Raw genomic sequence first — 19,862 nt, forward strand, 5'->3', positions numbered from 1 at the left:
TATGTTTTTTTTGTGACTCTTTATTTATTGGGTCTCAAATTCATAAAAAAAATACCATGGATATGTGCAGAAACTATTCTGGTTCGATCACATTAAATATATATACGTAACACTTTTACACCTGTATAAAAAATAAACTCCAGGAGACATTTGACAGATAAACATTCATAAAGCTATTGAATTGAAGTGTTATCAGTCGATGAACACAATGTTGAGCAATAGGCACAAAGGGAATACATCTCTTCAACACTTCTGCAGGTAGATACTTTATTTCGGGTGGTCAGCCACTATGCTCTGTACAGCTCTAGGTCTCATGAGCCAACGATGATTAGGACACGTATTTTTCTCATCTACAGCACTGCACATACATTCATCTGTCTCTAGCTTCTTAAGATTTTGTGCTCTCACATTCATTATGCAATAAACTTTGTAGCAAATGCTAGGTAGGCATGATAGACGATGAGACAAGGCTGGATCCCAAAAATAGACGGGAGGTTAAGATGATGTGATAACTCAATACGCCCCTGTGACGCTGCTGCTCTGTTACACCCCATCTGCAAGTCAGCTCTTTCTTGCAGGAGCAAATGGGTGGTGATGTGGGCCTTAGCCCTGCCCTATAAATGACAAATATTTTACACTCTATTGATTTGTTGCAGGAGACATTTGCCTTATCATTTCTAACAACAGAAGGGCCAACTTCATTGATTCAAGGATATAAAGTAGATTGACAGACAGACACATATGCAACACATATCGTCGCCCGTCTGTTCACAATAGCTCCTCTCGCATGAGCTTCCCCTCACAGTCAACATCTCACTCACTCCACTCTCTCACACAGGCTATAAATACAGACTCCTATTAGTCTGTTACATTCTCCCACTCTGCCCCCGCCCCCGAGAGCCACAATGACGTATTGCTGACTATCTGATTAGCCGATATCATAAAAAGGCCGTCGCCACAGCAACGGCTCCCTGTATTTCCATGGCAACCAGCCGCCATGTCAAGGTGGTGCATTCTACCCTTCTCCCTTTTGAAGGGGGAGGAGACAATGACGACCAGCAGTGAGGAATGGACCGTGCGGAGGGCGGCCTAAGAGAAGGAGGAGGAGGAAGATGCTGAGAGTTGGAACAGTCTGACCCCTGATGGTTACATCTCGGTGTTGCAGGAAATGTCCTGGAAAAAAGAATAGAAGGGAAATTTCATGATTGGGTAAAGCTGCGCGATCTCGTCATGAATGTTCACAGTAATGGACGTACGAGTATAGAGTCTCTCTGCCCGCGTTTCTTGAGAATATGAAGCACTGCATCGTGAACGGTGACAAACAGCCTGCTCTTTGGGATGGACACGGAGAAGAAACCCGCAGTCTCCAGCTGCTCCACGACACATGCTAAACAGATGGGAAGGCACGCATGACAATGAGAGACCAGGATAGGGAAAGCGTTTTGTGATTATAGGAACAAATATTTATGTTTGACATGTCAGAGGAGGAACAACATGGCGCCACTGAGACGGAGACCTTGGTGCGTTCATTATCTAAGGCTTCAGAGCCTTGACTCTGCATTAGGGACATTAACCATGTCTCTGTTTTGTCTGGTATGCCACTCACCTTGGCAGCCTGTGAGATAAAGGTCTATATCAATCTCCCCAAAGTCCCTGAAAATCTGCGAAAAAAAGATAACCATTACTGTCTTCCGTCTTTAGAAACAAAAAATGTCTCATTCCTAACAAAATATTAGATGATTATGTTGCCACCGTCGACGCAAACATACATTTCTCAATGTATTCGTAGTGACTGTGTCCACGAAGCCAGTTGTTGATAAATCCAAGATGATGCTGTGCACGTCTGATCCGCAGGCGCTTCCCCTCTCATCGTCATGGTGCGATACCTGTTTAATGCTGCCATCACCGTGGAAACCCGTGTTTGAATCTGAGTCCAGCATGGTTGTATCATGTTGGTAAGCTGAGTTTACTTGTCCTGTACAAAGGCCATTTGTAAAGGTCCCATGACTCTGTCTCACAGAGACTTTCCCCTCATTCAACTCTGCTGAAGAGTCTGCGTTGATGGACTGGTGTCTGACTGCTTTTTTCTCCCACTAAGTCGAAAAAGAGGAAACAACATTTAGGAAACATAAGTCATATGTGATTGGTTTGTTAAGTATAACTTAATGAATACGCCATTTCTGAATATACTTGTTTCTTTGCCTCCTCTTTCTCTTTCTCCTGTTTAAGCATCAGTGGCGCATCTCGCTTCTTCTTCGCCACCAGCAGCTTTTCCATATCAATTCCACTCTGCACAAAAAGCCGGGCGCCACATCAAGGGAGAAAAGAGAAGGTGAGATGAGTGCGATGCTGCAGATTGCAGACAAGGATTACACCTTGTGATCAAATGCACGCCGCCACGCACGAATACACCCACAATCATGGACCCTCGTCCACAAACCTTCTCTTGCAGGGCCTCCAAATACATCTCAGCATTTGTGTAGCAGATAGTCGTAGACGAACGGAAGATTTTGATTCCTGGAATCTCTCTCGTCTGCAGGGACACATGAAGTAGAAGCGTTCAGAAACTCACTTATGGTTTATGCTCTCATTGGCACTTTCTACCTCCCACAGGTATTGCTTGTCTAAATGGAGCTTTCCTATCACTGCATGGTGATCTAAGTCCATCACCAGCGTTCTTCCAAAAGGGTCAGTTCACCCAAATTTTAGAACAAATCTTGAGGCATCTAGCATTGCAGATGGTTTTGCTTTTGTTTGCCTGATTAATGTGATACCAGTGGATATTAATTTTGCTTCTACCTTTCATAGCATTGAGAAAATTGCATAAGCAGATAAATATGCCTATGCTATTTCCACCATCTCGGTTTAGTGTGTTACTATGCTAACATTTGCTAATTGGCGTTAATCACAGAGTAAAACTGAAGCTGATGGGAGTGGCATTCGTTTATGCAGCTATTTTATTCACCACAGTTCATCCTGAGGGGGACATGGTCACATGGATGTCTTGACCAAATTGTGACAATTGTGCAATATTTGTGGAGAAATGTCCTTCCAAGACTAAATCTACGATGGTGCCGTTGGAGGAAAAGTCATTAGGATCCATCCTCTGTTGATCTGTGGACCTCCACACAAAATTTCATAGTAGTTAAGATTTATCCGTCTGGACAAAAGTGGTGGACAGAACCTGCCACCCCTAGAGTAATGCAACGAGCATGGCCCAAATATTTGACAAAAAAATAAAATTACTTTTTTACTAAGAAGAGGTCAGATGAAAATTGCTGTCAGGTGGCTGTGTAGAATATTAACAGGGACACAGCTAGAATACTTTCACCACTATAGTATGAGATAGAAAGAGAAAGATATGAAAAAAATTAAAGGATGAAACCAAAGCTATCTTCTTGACAATGGCCAAGTAACATGAGAGATTAATGAGCAAATATGTGCCGTCCTCTTTTGAGTGGCCTGACCCTTTAATTTTCTGTGGATGAATATGGATTCTTACCCCCCTGTAGGCGTCTGTGTCTAGATACAGGTCAGTGCCTGGCAATTGGCCCAAGATAGAGTAACGCGGTCTGAAAGGAGTTAAAATGGGAAAAAAAATCAGAGCAAGGACTGCCCTGCAGCGCTGGAAAAATCTGAACAATCACAATCTCTCTTTGTGTTCGCATATAAGTCAATGATCAGTGATTAGTGGTGTGAAGTTACCGTTGTGTTCTGAATATGAAGGTGAGCATGGAAAAGCCAATGGAGACAGCCAGACCCAGGTCGAGGTTGAGCAGGATGGTGCTCAGGAATGTTACCAGCCACACCAGCTAGAGGGCAGTATAGAGACTGAGGGTCAGTGGGGTCAGCAGGGACGAAGTAGCGCTCACACAGTTTTTAACTGAGTAGGATTTAGTCGTACCAGATCAACCTTGTTGGTCTTCCACAGCATTGGCACGTCCATGAACTGCTTAAACATTCCTTTCAAATTCACAAACACGATTGTCGATAAGATAGCCTGTGGAACACACACACACACACACACACACACACACACACACATGTGTTTTTGCATGTACAAACAGCCTTAATGGTTATGAAATTGTATGCCAGATTAATGCCAGATAATGAGCATTAGCAAGAAAATGGTACAAAGAGAGGAGAGCGTTACCTTGGGGAGATCTTCGAAGAGAGCACCAATTTTCAAGACTGTGATCAGCACAATGATGGATGAAATTACTCCCGCAACCTGACAAAACACACACACACACACACACACACACACACACACACACACACACACACACGCGCTTATGGTAAATGGTCTCCAGTTAAACATAAAGCATAATGTGCTGTCTGTGCACATCTGTGTATGCAGGTTTACTTGTGTCTTGCCCCCTGTGCTCTCCTGGATGAGGCTGCGAGACAATGAGCAGGTCACAGAGTAACACTGGAAAAAGCTGCCAACAGTGTTACTAAGACCCAAAGCAACCAGCTCCTGGAAGAAAGAAACAGTAAGATATACATATATTAGCCCCTAATGTGCTGCTTTTAATATCAGGGAAATTAAGTGGCTGTAGTCTGTGACCAATGGGTCAGTAGCATTGGTCTGCTGTTAATTTTCAACACACGACGGACCCTGTGGGAGCAGTGCGGGGCATATTGAAGAGACAAATAATTGCCTGAAGCTTGTCGGGCATTAATGATTCAGCAGGCAGGCTCTTAGAGACTTGGATGTTTCCCATGCCATCTCTCTCTGCAGCAGAATGATCCCTGTCACGTGTTGCAGACAATAATAAGTTTGGCCTGTCTATCTTCAGGGGAACACTAATAATTTTTCCTTTTTTTTAATGTGAGGGCCTGCAGTGCAAGCGAAGGTGAAGCAGGTTGTGGCTGTGGTATGTGACAAGACATGCAAAAGAAATTACATTTCTGTAGTATGTGTGATCCCATATATACGTATTTGTTTCAAATAAGTGTTCGATTTCATTCTCACGTTTGACCACGTCTCATCGGCCTTTGTCAGATACACACCAAGTTTTCCACTGTGAGGTGAGTCCTGGACGGCTTTGTCACTCAGATAAGTTTGGCCTTATAAGATTTGAAAATGCTTGAATGTTTCTTTGGCCAACTCTTTGATCTCATTTTAGTCTGTCATTACCATAAGGATGTAATCCAGATGCTGATCTTGCAGAACTGGACTTGTTGATGGGGAATATGGAGATATTACAGAAACCTTTTTTTCCCAGATCATTAAATTATCCTGTATGAAAATGTAAAATTATTTCTCAATTGTAAAATTCTAATTTACAAAGAGAGCAGCAGTAACAAATATGTTCAAAAAAAAGCATGGGTCTGTTAAGTAACTCTTGGCTTTGCTATTTGGGTGCAGGTTAATCCAGGATAACCTGACGGACTGTGAGTGAGCAGAGCGAGGTTTGACTCTTCCCTGCGAGACTGAGTCAGATTGGCACAAGGACACCGACTCTAACTCTCACAGATATTTGTGAGCACTTCTGCGTGTCCATGCCTCACCTGGTTGCTGTCCACCTTGTAGCCATGTTTGAGGGCAAATGTTTTGCCCAGGGAAATGTTGATGGCGTAGCCCACGATGGCCACAGCAAAGGCATCACCTATCACCTCTGAGAACAAAGTGGCATCTGGAACTTGAGGGGCGTTGAGTCTGGAGCAGGAGGAAAAGGTGAATAGTTCAGGTTTGTTTCAAGCCAAGTCAAGTTTATTAAAAACAACAGGGAGTTTAGCCAAAGAGCTTTGCACTCAAGACAAAGGAAAGCAACACAAGCATGGAAAAACAAACATTTAAAGTGCAATTATAGAAGTAAGATCTGTGCAAAGGAAAATGCATAATAATTTAAAGTGAAAAAAGACATAAATACAATAAAACAACGTTCGTCATGAGTCAAATCAGATTTGACATATCGAAAATAAGCTTTCCATTGGTTCAAGGGATATACAAGATAATATATTTTGGGCTTTATTTTGACTCTGGTGAACCAAAATGTATCCATACCAGCTCATATATCAAGTTTCATAAAGATCCGTTCACCTGTTCCTGAGCTATAGTCTAATATAAATATCGACTCGCATTAAAACACAAGGCCCAATACACTACTTCACTCACCCTTTGGGAATGGAGTAATGAGAAGCTTTAACATGATCATAAAACAGAATCAAGCTGAATTAAATGCAAGGTTAAAAAGGTAGCATTTTAAAATAGTTTTCAAATTAACGATAATGGGACCCTGTTCCAAAACTTAGGGGACATAAATACAATGAAATAATGGCTTTAACCTGATTATGAGACATAATCAGGGTGAATTAAAAGCAGGATTAAATAAAGGTGGGAATTTTAAATCATTATTGATAGTGGGACATGATCTGATATGGAAAGTTACTATGCAGAGTACGAAGAGTCCCGACACACGGGCTGCTCTGCCATCAATTCATTATAGATCACACTTTTCCCGGAGGCTGTTCAAACATCTTGACATTCTCATACTTTTTATTAACATGCTACTTGCAAGGTGGTTTTTCATAGTGTGAATGTTTGAAACTCCAGCAGTTTGAAACCTTGTGTGACCTTTTGCTGTCTATTGGCCTCGCACTTGGCACTATTATGGACTTTGTGAAAGCACATGTTGCAGATGGCAAACTCATTAAAACTTTGGATTAGACGCCAAACTTCAAACATTTGATCCTCCCCAAAAATGACCAAATAGAATTCCATGACTATCTAATACATCGCTGTTTTGTGCCTTCTGGGGAAACTGCTCACTAATGGAGTGTTCCACCAGGAACTCCCCGACCCGGTTTCTTTATAGGTTTGTCTTATAAGCAACTCAACATATCAGACGAGCAGGACATCTGGTGCTTCGATCTCTTGTGAACAGTTTTGCACTTACTTGTTTCATCACATTTCCAACACACAGATGAACTCACCCACTGGGGATCTCTCCAACCACATCAATGCTGTATTTACTATCAAGTCCACAGAAGTGGCTGATGATTGTTGCGACAATGATCTGTTGGAAAAAGCCAACGAGAATGTCGGTTCAGCATGTGCAGCACATCCTCACTTTGAGCACATGCAACCCCTCTTTTTGCCAAGTGTAAAACAAGGTCAACCGTCCTTCAGTCCGGTAGGTTTACTGTGGTGCGGATGCCTCCTGCTGGCTGGACTGTTAAACTGGCACATCTGCTGTTTGACCAAAGGGAGGAATAAGAAAAGGGAGGACTCACAACTATTAGTTCTATAGGGATGGGCAGAGGCAGCTTCTGTCTATAGCAGCCATTGATTTCTTTCACCGCGATGAGAACAGCGAGTGACACCAGGCTGACCACCAGCTCCGGCACCTGAGTTTGAGGCAGCAGTCGGCAAATATCCACCAGAGTCTGTGAGGAGAGGAGTGGGGGAGAGGCGGATGGGGGAGGGGGAGCAGGTTTGAAATCCAATTAATGAACCTGCCGCGTGAAATAGCAGGCAAATACATGTGAACAGTGTTGACGGTGGTCTGCCCTCTGGCTTTACTACCTTGCTCCACCTAGGTAGAAACAGTGGAAATGCCAAACAAGACAACAAACAACAGCTCTCACAAAGTCTGACAGACAGATTCACAAATGAATTTTTCCGTGCCACTGAAAACTCAAGTCCTTCCTTCTCTGTCTGAGTTTCTTACTGGCACAATGCTCCACATACTCACATATATGAGGGAGAGAGGGCCTGAGAATCGAGATGGTGAGACTCCAAACAGGTACTTGAGCTGTGAGACACACACATGACATGCTGATCCTGTCGTGTAGCCACGAACCAGCGGCTCGGACAGGTAGTTGACCACGAAGCCAAACCTCACCACACCTAACAGGATCTTAGGGTTAGGTGGGGGGGGGGGGGAGTTAGTCAAAAGTGGTGGAATATGACCTAAAAGGGGATGTTTGGTTGAAATGGACCCCGGAACAGAAACACACACCTGAAAGATCCCTGTCAAGACCGTGAGGGAACATGCTATCTGTACTCTGAAGGCATCCCGGGCGTCAATGTTCACCCTCACTGTACCGTTGGTGCCATTTCCAACGAAGTTAGAGTCGGGCGCCAGCCTCTCTGTCACACTCCCAACCATGATGCTCATCACAGCAAACGTGCCTGGGCGTGCACAACACGAGCATGGAGATTCACATATATGACATGAACACGTTGACATCACATTTGTATTCCTCTATTTATTTTACTTTCTCACCTATGGAGATGTGTCTGGAGGTACCAAAGAGGAAGTAGACCAGCACCGGGTAGAGGGAAGTGTACAGGCCAAACACAGGGGGCAGGGAGGCCAGAAGAGCATATGCCATGCCTGGTAAAATAAAAAAAAATAGAAATGAAAAAAGGAAGCTGTCTCCGTGAGTTAAGGTTGCCATATTTTGTCATTTTAAAAAATGTCAAGGATTATGAAACAATTTTGGAAAGACTTTCTTGCTGAGCGTTAGATGAGAGTATTGATGCCACTCTGATGTCTCTGTGTTAAATATGAAGCTACAGCAAGGAAACTCTTGGCTTTAGCTTAGCATCAAGACTGGAAGCAGGTGGAAACTATTAGCCTGGCTTGGACAGATATGAGAGTGGAACTGATTTCTCTATTTTTTTTCCCCCCAAGTTACGTGCAACAAAGAGAAATAGCTAATTTCCCAAAATGTCTACAGCACAATCAAAGTGACTAGTTTGCTAATTTTAAGATGTGTAATGTGAGGAACACAGGAGCTCCATCCCCTGCACACATTTAAACATACAAACCCTGCGGCAGATGCATGATGCCCACGCTGCAGCCAGAGATCAGGTCTCCTATTGCATTCTCTCTGATGGAGTAGCGAGGCAACCAGCCAAGGACCGGCACCCAGCTCAGCACTGCCTGCTTCAGCCTGGGCACCGAACACCTGCAACAATCGTCCCAGAAATACATGACATTAATATCACTGGAAGTAGTTTCACATTTAAGTTATTCACTGAAAGACGAGGATTCGGCTACAGGGTTAAGAGAAATACAGATAACATAATTTAACTCCTCCTCCACTTGTAATTTGTCACTAGGATGTTTGTTCTTCACTGTGCAAAAATAATGTGTTTGCAGTTTGATGGCAGAAGTTTTCGGAATGCATTTGATGCAACTGTGATGTGGAAATTATAAGCCTCCAGCACACATACACACAGAACAGATTTTACAGTGAAGTCGAAGACGTCTTTTGTCCCGCAGTTCAAATTTAGAAATATTTGCATGTTCATAAATTCTGGATTTTTTTCTAGTGAGAGGGAAATAGTCGGTTTTTAACTCGGTAAGCAAAAACGAATAATCACTCAAAGCAGAGTAGTCTGTTTATTGTAAAGCAAGACAGGGCTTGAGAATTGTATCACCTGCTGCAGTTTTTTGACCTTGTAAAATTGTGGCACGCTGGCATGTCACTGGGCTACAGTTCACGTCTAATAACATGTACAGTGTAATATTGAACTTATGCTTATGTGAGAAGTTAGTTCTGTCTAATTTGTACCATTAACTGCACAAGCACATGTCCAATGCAGTAGCGAGTGGTTAATAAGTCTTATACAAAGTTTTCAATGTGCTTCCAACAATATAAAACTATGAACTTTGCTCGTTCATTGATTGTTATTCATTACATGACTAAGATGAAACCAGTGTTCGGCCCCTTTTTCTAATCCTCACGGTTCTGCGTCGAGATGGAAAAACGGTTAACAAAGTAAACACATTTTCATTATCACTCATACATAGTAATGACTTGATCATTTGCCAGTAAATTTAACAGTTAGAGGCACCGTAAATGCACACATAGACAGTTACGAGTGCAATAAAATACATTGCCTGTCACTTCTCCTTCCCTATGTACCCTTCTTCTGTCTATTTCTTTCCTTTTTCCTTTTTCTTTCTTACCTCAGGGACTCCTTTACCCGTTCACCCAGGGTTGGTTTAGTGGACCACGTCCCTTTTTGTGCCGCCTCATCCAGACGCAGCTCATCCAGAACCTCCCTTTGCACAAAATACTCCCCGGATGAACCTTCTGTCTCCTCCATGTCCCAGGTGTGCTTGAGCAAATTCAGTACACCTCAGTGGAAGCCGATGTCTGTTTGAGCTCCTCCTTTCTGCTTGAGGATCCTCTTGAACGCCCAGGAAGTTACAGGTGACTGTTGCAGAACAGACGCCAAACACTGTGTAGTGAGAGTGCCTTGACCTCCACGCTCTTTACTCATTGACAGTGCGTGTTTTTCTCCGATGTTTTTTGGCCTGTAAGGGTGACTCTTCCTTTCCTGTCCACATAAGTGAATGACCACCGTCTCATTACCGCCACTGTTCTGCATAAACACACCAGAGGTTATGTGTGTTTGTGGGTACATGTGTGTGTGTGTTTGCTTATTGTCATTAACTTGGTGAAGACTACAGCTGGAAGGCCAGAATGTTGTAGACACTGATAAATCTTGACATTGAGAGAGCCGCTGAAACGTGACAAAGATTGTTGAATGCATACATGCAAAAACATGTTAGAGGTTAAAGTTTGTCCTGTAGCTTTTCTTTTATGAAGCACACACACATCTCTCACCTGTGGAACTGTTTGCGCGTTGTGTTTGTGTGTGCATGCACCAGATTGTCCAAAAATATTTTATCTTTATGCTTGCCAAATTTTCCTTGGTCAGAAGATTAATTAACAATATTTTCATCATCAGCACGAAATCCGCAGCACATTATTTAACTGGCATTGCCCAATATGTTTTATATGAGAGTCCAATATGGAAACAAATCAATCAAAGAATGTTACCAATGATAAAGTAAATCTCCTTCCCTAATAACCAAAGGACATGTGGTTATTAAAAGCCCATTGACCTTTGAACCATTTCATTTCATTGAAAAAAAAGAATCAGTCACACTAACTGATGTTGATCAGATTGTGGGACGAGAATAAATTAATGTAGAAAGACTAAAAACAAATCAAAGAAAAGAAAGGGATCAGAATTTGAAAAATGAAAATGCTTGTGGTTAACCGGGGATTTACATTTTATTAGAACCGAATAAGCCAGGTATGTGGAGGATTAAAAACAGCATTCTGCATGTTTGCTGCACTGCAGGAGCAAATAGTTTTTATTACTTGTGTTGTTTTCTCTCCACATTTGTAATCTTAAACCCTAAATTATTATTTTTTTCTTTCATTTTGTAGTATTACCATTTTCCCTCAATTGCACTCTGCACTCAGCAGACACAAATGTCCATGTTAGTGGACTATAAAGTTGTACAGTTGCCTTTTAATGTATTTTATTTCATTTTAACCTTAGATTACGGCATTGAACCTTTAATCGCCTTCTGTTTTAGATATTGATTTCAACATCCTTCACTCCTGCAGCACCGCTGTTCATGATATCATTTTTAGCGCGTTGAATACGATAAACTATATCTTTATATTGTGATTTCAGGTTTTGGTGTCATTGACAACTGGTTCACACAAATTAAATTTACGTACAGTAAAGGAGACAGTGATTCAAAGGAAGATACTTCTCTTTTGTGACTGAAATGACTAACAGTAGTTGATGAGTGTTGGACATAAACAGGAAATATTCCTGCACATATTAACCTTGTCCCCAAATGTAAATGTGTGCTGTTAAAACTTGTTTATGACGAAGTGCAGCTGAAAGGATAACTAGTATGAACAAAGCAAACCTTCTGCAATCCCACCACATCTCAACTCATTTATATATTATACAAAACAAGATCATGTGTTTAATGTTAGTACAATAAAATGAGTGTTCACAGGGTTCTTTATGTTTACCTCTGACATAAATCACTTTTTTAAAAATTTAAATAAAAAAATCTTTTTTCATACACAAGGTATTCTGGAATTGTTTAGACTTGGTCTTTCTGATCATGTTTGCATTGTTACTTAATAACTCTAAGTGGCCAAAGCTGGGTGTTGCAACAACATACTCATTACTTATAGTTATCTATTAGAACTTCTTACGAGTGACTCATGCCGGTGGAAAATAACTGGTAGTTTATTGTTTACTGGTTAGTGTGACAATAAATATACTATGTACGCCATTATACTAAAGATCAGACATGTACGTTTTCTCTGCAACACAAGTGGATATAGATATATTTTAGATATATTATATTTTTTTAGTTACGCAGAATTTTCCTATAATCCATATTATTTCCAGGCATCCCCTGGCAACTGGAGAAGTCAGGTAATATGCGCACCACTGATTAGAATAGTTATATTTGCGTATGTGTGACATTTTCTGTATATTTTTATTATGTGTGCTTTGATTTAAGACATCATAAAACCAAACATTGTTACAGCGAGGTAGAATAAGATAAAGACTGAGAGATAAAAAAGAGATCACATTATAAAACAGTGTGTTATTTGCAGATGCCTCATCATTGTTTTTCTCTTACAGGACTTAATTTGGTTGACAGAAGTTTCATGAAAGAAATCTAGGTGGATTTTTAAATAGAGATTAATTTTTCTGTCTATCCTTTACATTCAAGTTGATCTGAATGCAGGGCAACACCTGCTGAGCAGCACAAAGGTCTTATGAAAGAAACTTATATCTGCACCAGATAACAAACAGAACTACGGGGTTGAGCAACGAAAATGTAACTCACTATTATCTTTTGATTTATGTGGCATTAACTCTGAGGCTGCTCACGTCTTCTCGTGTGTCAACTCTTATCAATAGGGTAAATAGCAAGTTAAATCATTTAACTTCCTGGATGAATAGGTGAGCTGCTTGATAACCTATAAAGTTTTATTGTTCTTCTCGCCACCAGAAAGGCAAAGTCGGATTTTTACCTGACCTAGTGTCTAAAAAGTTAGTACTCATTAGACTCATTAGTAGTTATAAATTGAGTTGGGAAGGGGTAGAAATAGTAGAAATGGCAGAACAGCTTGTTAATAACGGAGCAAGCAAACCCTTATATTGAAAAGAATTGGGTTACAGACATGCTCGTCGCAGTCTATGAGGCTGTGCTTTAGGATAAATGCTAAGGTCGGGTAACCTTGAACAAGTTTTGAAGATTTGACCTCATGGTGGCGCTAAAGGAAAAGTCAGGAGATCATCAAAGTTTTTACAACTTATAACCCATGGGGAATTGAATGTTTGTCCAAGATGTCACAGCAGTCCATCCAGTTTGAGAACAATGAGCGTATGAGTCACAAAATAAAAGTCAAGACAAATCTAAAGAAAATGAAAGATCCTTGAATGCTTGACCCAACAATTTAAAGCTACCCATACACATGTGGTGGACCAAAAGACCACTTTGCCAAATGGAAAACTGCATAAACAGTATGAAAAGATTGAGATATTTTCAAGGCATACTCGTCAACAAAGTGGGTCAACCTTGGCCAAGTGCTATAACATGGCTCAAAATGTCTTCTATCGATTTGGAAAGTAGCTTTGTTTGAAGGAAATGTATCTGCATTCCCGTCATCAGTAAATTCACTTTCATGCTCTGTAGGCCGAGGCCTTCCTGAAGTACACACTGATGGAATGCTGGTAGTGTGATGGCTTCGTTGGTGATACATGTAAGTGTGGACGTTTCACATGTGCACTCAAGTTCACATACACTCATCCTGTCCTGCTGTCACTGATTTATCTGCACCGTCTATATCCTGCCTCCAGGAGGCAAACACACCTCTTCAGTTGGACCTATGACAGGCTGTTAAATGATGGTCATGTGTATCGTGTGTGTGTGTGTGTGTGTGTGTGTGCGTGTGTCTGAATTCTTGTGAATGTTTGACTCTGTGTACTCAGCCGTGGTCCTCATCGCTTAACCACATCCTCATCCATGAAATGTGCACCGAAGGAGAGTTTTCAGCATTTCTTGCAGTGTCGAGCAAAGGAACATGGAGCTGCTTACTGATAAACATAGACAAATAGACATGACGTTTGCTTTCAAGTATATGGTTGTGTCACAAAGTGGATATAATTACCAGATGTTTGGTTCCATATGTGGTAAAAAGTTTGTTTTTGACTCCAGTTTTTTGCTGTGCTGTGTCACATCATATCATTTCTTTGTCCTCTATCTAAAGCCCTGTATTGTAGGTGGATTGACCTCATCCCTGTCCCAGTTCTGTCACCAGGGAAAGCCCTACTTTCTGGCAGACCAGCTTATGAAGGCCATGCCTTCTCAGAACGAGATGACTGAGTCCTTCGAAGGATGCAGCCCCTCAATCGGGACACAGGCCGTGTCTTTATATCCTGCAACTTCTTGAAGAAATCCACGTTTTGGGCATTTTAAAGGGCAAATCTGAAATTTAAAAAGCTGAATGGTCTTAGGGACTTCTCAGAGACTTATGGAAACCTGAACAGACCAACAGCACCACTAGTCTAGCACTCTGGTCTATTTTAAACTTTTTCACCAGCGAGCATGACACTTCCCCCACTCACAGGCAGGCAGCAACTAGCAGAGAACACAAGACAGACCTGACAGCATAAATATAAATACATAAATAATACAACTGCCTGCACAGAGCAGTACAAGGCGACGTTGTCTCAATTCTGCAATTCGGCTCTGGAAAGGCCTCGGGACAGCATTGGTATGATGGCTGTTTTATCTGCTAACCTGCTACTTCTCTTAATGTGACCTGCCTGTGCATGTCTGCATGGAGTCTAGAGGCCTCTGCATGTTTGGCACACAGCTGACAGTGTTAACGTTGTCGGCAAAAGTGTGTGAGCTGCTGCGCGAGCTGCTCGGGTGGTGGAAACCAAGTTTAAAACACCGCTCAACGTGGAGAAGAGAGGCCTCTGCGATTGGAGCAAAGCCCTGTGGTATCTCTCAACACGTGTGTGCGGCCTCAGAACGTCTCCCTGCATCTGTGATTCAAAAGCCGGGATCGGGCAGCAACATACTCTGTGCCATAATTATGTATCTTTATTCAGATAGAGAATGGCACAAATACGTGTTTCAACCGAATCCTCCCCTTGATTTTTTTCTCATTTCTTTTACCCTGTATGTGTTTGGGGCTCCTCTCTATGCTGACACCCCGAACAGGAGTGTGTGTGCATGGACGCCGAGGCGCCGGACTCTGCTCAGGCGGAGCACGGCTCACTTCTGCTGAGGCAGCTGGAGAGGATGAGAGCTGCCGAGGAGCTCACCGATGTGGTGCTGCTGGCAGAGGGGATTCCCTTCCCTTGCCACAAGGTTGTGCTGTCTGCATTCAGCCCTTACTTCCAGGTAAAGTGGCCGTGCACCGCTTTGTTGGAATATTTTCCATTTTTTAAAATACGGAATGATCCAACCGGTGTTTTGCAAGCAAATCTTTTTTTGCTGATCCTGAGGGAGTGTACTTGTTTCACGCTCCGTTGTTTTTGATGAACTGCTGTGTCCAGGCCATGTTTACATGTGGTCTGAAGGAGACCCGGGGAGGAGAGGTAGCACTCAGAGACACTCCGGCTCAGAGCCTGGATCTGCTTCTGGCCTACATGTACCGGGCTGAATTCCCCCTTTCCAATGACAACATCCAGGGAGTGGCCGCTGCTGCCTTCCTGCTCCACGTAGACGGAGCCTTCAGGTGGAAAACCTGATACCTGTTACCGGCCTGTGTCATATTCGTGGCAGTGACCCATGTTTGAAATACTGAGAGTAATTTGCTCGCTTGTTGTTACTGCTTCAGGTTGTGTCAGAGCCACATGGAGGCCTGTATGGACCCCTCCAACTGTGTTGGTCTGTACCACTGGGCCAGAGACCTGGGGGCCACTGGTCTGTCTGACTGCGCCTTGAGATTCATCTGCCAACACTTTGCACAGGTGGGACATCCAATAGTACTAATATTCTCTCAATTAGACTCCAAGACAAAAAATGCCAAGATGCCTAAAAAGATGTCCTGAAAATGATTTATGTAAATAGCTGTTTCATGATATGTTTATATTGGCTCCTCAAGATCAGCCTATTGCAAAGGCTCAGAACAGATAAACTCTTTGATGAGGCTGTTTGCCAAATTTAGCTGCATAACATTTTGCCAGACTTTAGTTTTTCAGCTACTTATTGCTGCCACTAGGTGGCAGAAATCCCTTGCACTGTTTTGCAGAGTCAGACACAGGCGATGAGACACAGTGTTGATTGACTGTATAGATTTTTTCCTGCATTGTTTACATTTTGATTTTCTGCAACACAAACACTGTCGTTTGTTTTTGCCCCCATCTTCATCACGCTCTCTCTAGGTTTGTGAAGAAGAGGAAGTGCTGGACCTGGATGCCCAACGTCTTGGGGATCTGCTGGGTTCAGATGACCTCAACATATCGCAGGAGGAGGTCGTGCTGGAGCTGGTGCTGCGTTGGGTGGAGAGGCGGAGGGGGGACTCGCAGAGTGAAGCCCAGGCTGCAGAGCTACTCAGGCGTGTCCGGCTGGAGCTTGTGGACCCTGGATTCCTCCGCAAAGCCAGGAGGAGAAATCCGGTGAGAGGGGACAGGACTGGAGAGGCCAAGAGACAAAGGTCAAGGGATTAGACTGACAGAATATAATGCTTAGAAATTGATCTTCCAGGTACTGCTGCGGGATGATGAGTGCTTTGGGATGATTGATGCTGCTCTCCAGACATCAGGTCTCTGCGAGATGTCAGTTCCACCTCGCCCGGCTCTCCGCTACGGCATGGAGGCCACTGACCTGCTGCTCTGTTTGGGAGGGGTTAATAAGGAAGGAGTGCCTGCCCGCCGTGGCGGACTTGCTGACCTGAGTTTTTGCTTTGCCCCCCATGGTAGAAAAACTTGCTACATCCCCTCTCCACTGAGGGCCTGTGGAGGCATGGGACAGATCACAGCAGGGGCGGTCACACGAGACAATAACATAGTGGTGGCCATAGAAGCAGTCGACCAACACAGATTGAAGAGGGTGGATATTTACAGGTGTGTGTGTGTGTGTGCGTGTGTGTGTGTCTTCAAAAAACACACGTTTTTGAGTGACACTGCATTCAGAACCAGATGTGCCTGTCTGTCTTCCAGGTACGATAATTCAGAGGAGAACAGCTGGGTGGAGTTGTGCTCCGCAGCGCACAGGGACATGTACGCTTTAGGGCTCCTGGGCGACGGCCTTTACATGATTGGCGGTCAGATGAAACTGCACAACCACTACATCATCACAGACAGTGTGGAGAGATGGTCGCTGAAGAGAGGAGGCAGCTGGCTCAGCTTCGCCCCTCTGCCTCTCCCTTTAGCCTGCCACTGCGCCGTGAGCCTGAAGGAGCTTCTCTATGTGCTCGGGGGCTGGACACCACAGGTACACAGGCCTTTCAATAAAAACCGATTGAGCAGTCAAGTATAATTGTGTACGGATGTAACCTTGAAAAAGAAAACTCTGATTACTTCTCGGGCTAACCAGCTGACAAACAAAAAGAGACTCTCCTATAAGCAGCGTAGTTATTTTAAGGCCTTCTCACTTTAGGTGAGAGATTTGTTTTTGCTTTTCTAACTTGGTTAAAGTAAGTTGAGTTTAGTTGGCAGAGATGATTTAACTTTTCTTTTTTTCTCATTACCACCAGGATTTAGTTATATGTGATGACAGTTGGTGATGTAGAAAGATCTGGACTTACCCGTCTCAAACAATATTGCCATTTAAACTCCCTTCTCTGTTACAGGTAATGGATGGACTTTGAATCTGTAGTGAACAGGGAATCAGATGAAATGTTTCAAATGTCACAGAATTGTCAGCCTGAGCCATAAGCAAATCCACGGCCTGCTTAGGGCCCCCGTGGCCACTCGAGGGTGCACGAGCGCTTGAAATTCCACACAAGAGACATTTAAATGCTTCTTTTTTTTTGCTGTTGCTTGTTTTATTTATTAGTTTCAGTTGTATTCATACAAATATGCAATGCCGGCTACTGGTTTAATCAGTTCCTTCTGCCTCTGTGAGAGCAACACAGCTCCAACTAATAAAATTGATAATGGGTGTGTTGATTAAACACTTACAGACTTTGGCGTCCCCTAGTGGTATGATTAATAAGAATACGAACAAGAAATGAAAAGTAATGCAGCACAATTGCTGAGATTAGACCCAGGGAAGGTCATTGGGAGGAAAGATTGCAACATCTCAGTTATATGACAAAACCATATATGCTAAAAACACCATTTTTGTATGGTCTTTTTCCTCCTTGTTCTGTCTAAACTGTGCCTTTCTTATTCTCCCACAGGATCAGCCGGACGAGGAGCCCGACAAGCTGAGTAACCGCGTGTTTCAGTTTGACCCGAGCAAGGACAGGTGGACAGAGTGTTCCAGGATGAAGTACTCCAGGTACCGCTGTGGCACTGCTGTCCTCAATGGAGAAATCTACATATTAGGTCAGACTATAGGACGGGCAGCAACTGTACTATTCTGTGTGGGAAGGAACGGAGCCAGATGATGTGTTTGTTTTCTCAAGGTGGTATAGGATGTGATGGGGACGACCGGGGACAATCGCGTAGCTGTCTGAGCTCTGTGGAGATCTATAACCCAGACACAGACACTTGGCGGGCGGGCCCAGCGCTGCCCACCTGCCCACTCTCCCTCCGAACCAATGCCTCCAATTTTGGAGTAGTGGAGGGAAAGATCTACCTCTGTGGATACTACAAGGGGGCAGGTCAGTTACTGTCAGTATCCAGCATCTTCTTTATATAGTAATTAACATCACGGGAGGGCAATACGATTCAGGGGGATTGTGACTCCTGTCCCTGCTCCAGCTCACCGTTAATATTTCCATCAGTTTAACATTGTGGTGAAATGGCCTTTGCCGGCTGAGATGCCTCCTGTTGCTCAAACACAAAACACACTTTGGGTCTGCATCAGCGTTAGGGAATGTCAGCTTACTGATGAGGCAGTATGTCTGGAAATTAGATTTTGGTCAGCCCTAGCTCACATACTTTCTCTCATGACTGCAGGCCGTCACGAGATCATCACCAAGGAAATTCTGGAACTGGACCCTGTGGACAACGTGTGGACGGTGGTGGAAAGACGGGCAGCCATGCCCGACAGCTATGACGTCTGTCTGGTGGCTAACCTCAATCCTCGGAGCCTCTTCACGCCCTGATGCATCTCCATCCCGGCTCTGGACAACAGTGCTAGGGGCCAGGAGGATGTGTGGAAAATTGGCTTCTGTCTTCTGAAAGTCACACAGCGTTGTCCAACTTTGCATAGCCCTGGGATTTCACATGCATCAACTGCAATACTGATAAAAGTGAAATCTGGATGTCAAGTTGGTTGCTGTTGCTTCGCCCCCCCCCGAAATAAGCTTTACTTAATGTGTTATTTTGAACTTGTCCATGTAAATGTCTGCAAGGACTTTTTTACTTTTATTCAATAATCATTATAAACTGTAACCTTCAGCAAATCATCATAATTAATCAACACAGTTGGTTTCTTTCAAAATGACCCACATTCATTTATATGAATGTTTTCTCATTTCCCACTGCTATGTGTAGTTTGGTTAAGTTTATGCTATTTAAACTCCTTGTTTAAGAGTAAGGAAGGATTTTGGTCATGGCTTTGAGAAACCAATGTCTTCTGTTGGTAGGAGACAAGAAGCAGACAGCAGTCTCGGGTGTGTCCACTGTAGCCCTCTGAAAATGTCCTCACATCTTTGCTTCTGTAAAAGCCAAATAATATCAATATGAAAGAAAATGGCTCATTGATGACATGTTTGTTTATTATTCCTCATGTAATATTCCCTTCATTTTGTTTCATTTCTGTATTTCTAATGTTGCTTTTATTGTGAAATCGTTTCTGACGCTCTGTTACCGTAATGCTCAGTATAAACACGTACCTCAAACCCACTTTGGGGGTTAGTTTGTCCGTGTTTGTGGAAGAGGAGGCTGACTTGACGGCAGTGGCTTTAGGGTGAGTGTTTGACCC

The 19,862-nt window shown here is 43.1% G+C and overlaps 2 protein-coding genes across 4 annotated transcripts; one reads left to right on the top strand and one right to left on the bottom strand.

The window, feature by feature from the left end:
* Positions 1 to 10,237, bottom strand: si:ch211-117c9.2 (solute carrier family 26 member 6). 2 transcript variants are annotated; one of them, XM_035645961.2, is made up of 19 exons: positions 9,933 to 10,237; positions 8,786 to 8,925; positions 8,238 to 8,348; positions 7,971 to 8,143; positions 7,704 to 7,868; positions 7,243 to 7,395; positions 6,943 to 7,025; positions 5,518 to 5,665; positions 4,367 to 4,480; positions 4,154 to 4,231; positions 3,905 to 4,000; positions 3,706 to 3,812; positions 3,503 to 3,572; positions 2,441 to 2,533; positions 2,203 to 2,289; positions 1,770 to 2,093; positions 1,607 to 1,661; positions 1,257 to 1,387; positions 1 to 1,173 (listed from the first exon to the last, which is right to left on the bottom strand). In XM_035645961.2, exons 1-19 carry the CDS (start codon positions 10,070 to 10,072, stop codon positions 1,147 to 1,149), a joined length of 2,295 nt encoding a protein of 764 aa, XP_035501854.2. In that variant the 5' UTR covers positions 10,073 to 10,237; the 3' UTR covers positions 1 to 1,146. The 2 variants fall into 2 exon arrangements, with proteins under 2 accessions (XP_035501854.2, XP_035501853.2); XM_035645960.2 differs by having other exon boundaries at positions 2,191 to 2,289.
* Positions 10,238 to 12,095: 1,858 nt separating this feature from the next.
* Positions 12,096 to 19,631, top strand: LOC118317349 (kelch repeat and BTB domain-containing protein 12-like). Of its 2 annotated transcripts, XM_035645965.2 has the most exons (11): positions 12,096 to 12,229; positions 13,503 to 13,569; positions 15,039 to 15,221; positions 15,377 to 15,558; positions 15,661 to 15,793; positions 16,208 to 16,441; positions 16,530 to 16,888; positions 16,985 to 17,258; positions 18,169 to 18,316; positions 18,397 to 18,594; positions 18,893 to 19,631. In XM_035645965.2, the coding sequence occupies exons 2-11, from the start codon at positions 13,549 to 13,551 to the stop codon at positions 19,039 to 19,041; spliced, it is 1,881 nt and encodes a 626-aa protein (XP_035501858.2). In that variant the 5' UTR covers positions 12,096 to 12,229; positions 13,503 to 13,548; the 3' UTR covers positions 19,042 to 19,631. The 2 variants fall into 2 exon arrangements, with proteins under 2 accessions (XP_035501858.2, XP_035501860.2); XM_035645967.2 differs by lacking the exons at positions 12,096 to 12,229; positions 13,503 to 13,569 and adding an exon at positions 13,585 to 14,583.
* Positions 19,632 to 19,862: the final 231 nt, after the last annotated feature.

Source organism: Scophthalmus maximus, chromosome 3 (genome assembly GCF_022379125.1).
Source record: "Scophthalmus maximus strain ysfricsl-2021 chromosome 3, ASM2237912v1, whole genome shotgun sequence".
Classification (NCBI taxonomy): Eukaryota; Metazoa; Chordata; class Actinopteri; order Pleuronectiformes; family Scophthalmidae; genus Scophthalmus; species Scophthalmus maximus.

What these genes read in the sequence shown, in the direction of transcription:
- LOC118317349 (XM_035645965.2), top strand. Translation starts at nt 13,549, where the DNA reads ATGGCTTCGTTGGTGATACAT. An exon ending in CACGTAGACGGAGCCTTCAG is followed by an intron (nt 15,559 to 15,660) that starts GTGGAAAACCTG and finishes TTACTGCTTCAG; the next exon opens with GTTGTGTCAGAGCCACATGG. An exon ending in TCGGGGGCTGGACACCACAG is followed by an intron (nt 17,259 to 18,168) that starts GTACACAGGCCT and finishes ATTCTCCCACAG; the next exon opens with GATCAGCCGGACGAGGAGCC.
- si:ch211-117c9.2 (XM_035645960.2), bottom strand. Translation starts at nt 10,072, where the DNA reads ATGGAGGAGACAGAAGGTTCATCCGGGGAGTATTTTGTGCAAAGGGAG. An exon ending in TCTTGACAGGGATCTTTCAG is followed by an intron (nt 7,869 to 7,970) that starts GTGTGTGTTTCT and finishes CCTAACCCTAAG; the next exon opens with ATCCTGTTAGGTGTGGTGAG. An exon ending in ACAAGGTGGACAGCAACCAG is followed by an intron (nt 4,481 to 5,517) that starts GTGAGGCATGGA and finishes TCTTTCTTCCAG; the next exon opens with GAGCTGGTTGCTTTGGGTCT.